The 3420-nt window shown below is 53.1% G+C and overlaps 1 protein-coding gene across 1 annotated transcript; it reads right to left on the reverse strand.

The window, feature by feature from the left end:
- Positions 1 to 399: 399 nt before the first annotated feature.
- On the reverse strand, positions 400 to 1698 carry LOC136450380 (inorganic pyrophosphatase 1-like). Its single transcript, XM_066450784.1, has one exon. The coding sequence runs from the start codon at positions 1575 to 1577 to the stop codon at positions 738 to 740; it is 840 nt and encodes a 279-aa protein (XP_066306881.1). The 5' UTR covers positions 1578 to 1698; the 3' UTR covers positions 400 to 737.
- Positions 1699 to 3420: the final 1722 nt, after the last annotated feature.

The following is a 3420-nucleotide window of genomic DNA, read 5'->3' on the forward strand; positions in this document are numbered from 1 at the left end:
TCGTGTCGGGCTAAACAAACGGGTTGCAACATAGACATTTATAAGTGGGACAGTGGGAGACTGGGAGTCCGTGACTCCGGTTCAGTTCAATTGCTTTCACGCGGATCGCGGATATGTCAGAGCATATCCTAGGAATATGTACTCGAAATTTGATGGAACGCAGATCTGCGGCGAATAGTATATCTTTCAGTTTCACGGGGCATATGATGCGTGACAGGTTACCCGTCTTTTGTGGCGCGCAACAAGCTCGGAGATCGGTGCAGACAGACTCTGAGACTCCCTAGTGCTGCTAGTGCGATTCAAAAAAGCAAAACAATTTAAGCCGCATAGAATACGCTAGCCTTACAAAATGTATGGCAGAAGCGTACAATATCACGCACGCTTGATTGCATCTAAATGTGAATGAATTTCGCATCGCTAATTGGGTAATTATGGCTACAAATTGTAGTGCCCTGTTTAACAGGGAAGCACGCGCGCGAATTTTTGCTTGTCGCAATGGATTTCATCCATTAGTTTTATCTTTTGTCGGTAGGCAAGATACAACGAGCCATAGCCAATTCAGCAGCGACAGGCTCGATCCGGAGGGATACACCACACGCACACAAAATTAGTCAATAATACAGTTAATAAACGCTACTAATCCATCGTACGCCGTGCCTCGCCCGCACTTGCTGGAGCTCCTCTGGCGACGAACCCGAACCGGCAATAATCTCAAATTCTCAACCAGAGAGACGGTGTCAGTTCTTGACGCCGAGCGGCATGATGGGCATGCCGGCGTCCTGCGCGGCAACGGGCATGGTGGACTCGAGCTTGCAGTCGAGCGGCGGCAGCAGCGCGGCCTCCTCCACGAGCGCCCTCCCGACGAGGCGCAGCAGCGTCTCCTCCAGCTCGGCGGCGTCGGCCCACGGGTGCACCTCCGCCTGCAGCCGCGCGGGGTCCTCGCAGATGAGGTCCCACACGGGGTAACCCCTGCGCGGCATCATGAAGTCCTCCCGCGCCAGCCGCAGCGACGGGCAGTAGTCGCCGCGGCCGTCGCCGAGGTAGATGACGCGCTTCCTCCCGGTCCCGGCGGCCGACCCCGCCGACGCCTCGCGGAGGATGCGGTCCAGCACCTGGCCCTTGCACATGTTGGGCGGGCAGGTGCCGACGCCGCAGCCGTGCGGGGCGGCGTGGTAGGGCCCGATGCGGAGGCGGCCGTCGGCGTCGACGTGGCTGGGGTTGGTGTTGATCTGGGAGAAGCAGCCCCGGAGGCCGTGGTGCTCCAGGATGGTCTCGATGAAGAAGGCGTTGGCGTCGCTGAGCACGCGCAGGTCGCAGCCCAGCGCGTAGGCGGCCTTGATGGCGGCGGGCACGCGCGGGTCGATGGGCGCCGCCCTCAGCACCTCGGCGACGTCGCCCAGGGTCTTGCCGCGCGCGTGCAGCTCACCCATCATGGTGTCCATGAGGGTGTTCCAGGGCATGGTGGGGAGGAGGCGCTCGAACAGCTCCGTGAAGCCGAGGTTGTCCATCACCCAGTTGTCGCTGTCCACGTCGATGATCGTCTTGTCGAAGTCGAACACCACCACGATCCCGGCCATGGGTATGGGTGGGTTTAGCTGGCTGGTTTTCCGGGGGCTGGCTGGCTGCGATGCTTTGTGTCGTCGTGGGTTGCCAAGCGCTTGTTTGCGGTGGATCGATGGCTGGGGAGCCGCGGTGGAGGCGGACTTATATACTGGGCCGTCGGGTCCGGGCGCGGGAAGATGCCGGGGAATATTACGGAGATGCCTAAGAATAGCGAGCCGGTCTCGATGTGATTCGCCAAACTCCCTCGAGAAACCATGCGTGGCGCCAGCTTCTGGTCTGGTTCGCGGTCGGGTGGGGCGGTGGCGGCGCGCCGTGCGTGGGATGCGGCTTCTCCGCTTCTGGTTTGGTATTGGAAAGGAAGGCGCTAGTCGGTCGGCGGCGGCTTCTTGGGAAGGATCCGGAGATGCTGGGCTTCTGCATGGTGGCGAGGGAATATCCACTCCAGGTCCGTTTCGGGGACCGGTGGTCGAATCGCTTTCGCATTTCCGTATCTGCGGACACCTCGTGGTTCACCCGAGCCAAGATTTACGTGCCAACGATTTTTTCCTTTTCTGATTGGAATCGGTCGAAAGAAACTTCTGTGTTCTGTGTTTACCGAAACTGGTCTACCCTTAACTTTTTTATAAAGGTAAAAATGCAGCATATCAGGCTGCGTGAACCAAGTGAAAATAATTGGACGGCTTCCTCTTTCTTTTCGATCCATACGTACATATATACATGCACGCACAAAACTTGAAGCTAGCTCATTTGGAGTTCAGTACAGCAGTCTCTGCTAGTATAGTGTTCGTGGTCAAGTTGTGTTCTGCTCCAGGGGAATGCTGTCGTGCTTATGGCACGAGATTGGGCAGTTTCGGCACAGGTCATGTACCACGGTTTTTGTCACGTTTCCTGGGGCTGTCCCGTAGCGGATATTCGGCGGATGCGGAGAATCTCCCCCGAAGATGGCTGGCTGCTGGCCGCTGGGCCGCCAAGGTCAGTCAGTTTGTGGTCCGGCCTGACTGTTTTGAACCATTAGAACGCGGTGTCCTCTGTTTTCGCCTCCCTTTTCTCCTTCCTCTTATCTTCAAATCATGCTTTATTTGTTCATCCGTCAATTTTTGCGTTCTATAAGTTCTCTTTCGGTCCAAATTCGACCATCTAGCAATTTGTTCTAAATCCCGGGAATCAGGAATATTCGCATTTTAGTGTTATATACATGCGTGGATCTCACATATGAGCGCACTATCTCCATTTGTCCATGTTTGCATGCAAAAGCTTGATACATCGCGTCATGTGGAGGCTGGCTTAGGAAAGCTCATAGTTGTTTCATTATTCCACCCTTAGCATTAGCAGCTAAGATTCTCGAAACGACAGCATCAAGGAACTGGGACGTGAAACATAGAACATTATCTTTAAAACTATATATTTTCAAAAATATGGCACAATGGGATATCTTTATTCGTAATGTCCGTTCAAGAGACGGAACGTGTATCTAATATAATTGTAATGATATTCTTAGAACATGGAACATGTTTCATTTTGGTAATGCATGTTGTTCATCTTGAACAACTAGTAGAAACTTGTTTCACTATAGCCCATTAGATTTTCATCCGGTGTGCATACGACAGTTACACAAAGAACGCATGCCATAGAATCGAATTTCATAGTGACAAAGTGAGGATGAGGAAAAATACGCTACCGCGAGTGTCCTAGTTCCCACTGCGTTTTGAATGATGTTACACATTGTTTCCATTTGTCGTTTGGGAACGAAGTTCCCTAAACGTAGAATAAGACCATGTTCCATGTTCTAGGCGCTGCTAAGATTCTACCTTATCACACCAATGAAGAACAAATTCTCATCCAAAGTTAATATGCTGG

The sequence above is a fragment of the Miscanthus floridulus genome, chromosome 5 (genome assembly GCF_019320115.1).
Source record: "Miscanthus floridulus cultivar M001 chromosome 5, ASM1932011v1, whole genome shotgun sequence".
Taxonomy (NCBI): domain Eukaryota; kingdom Viridiplantae; phylum Streptophyta; class Magnoliopsida; order Poales; family Poaceae; genus Miscanthus; species Miscanthus floridulus.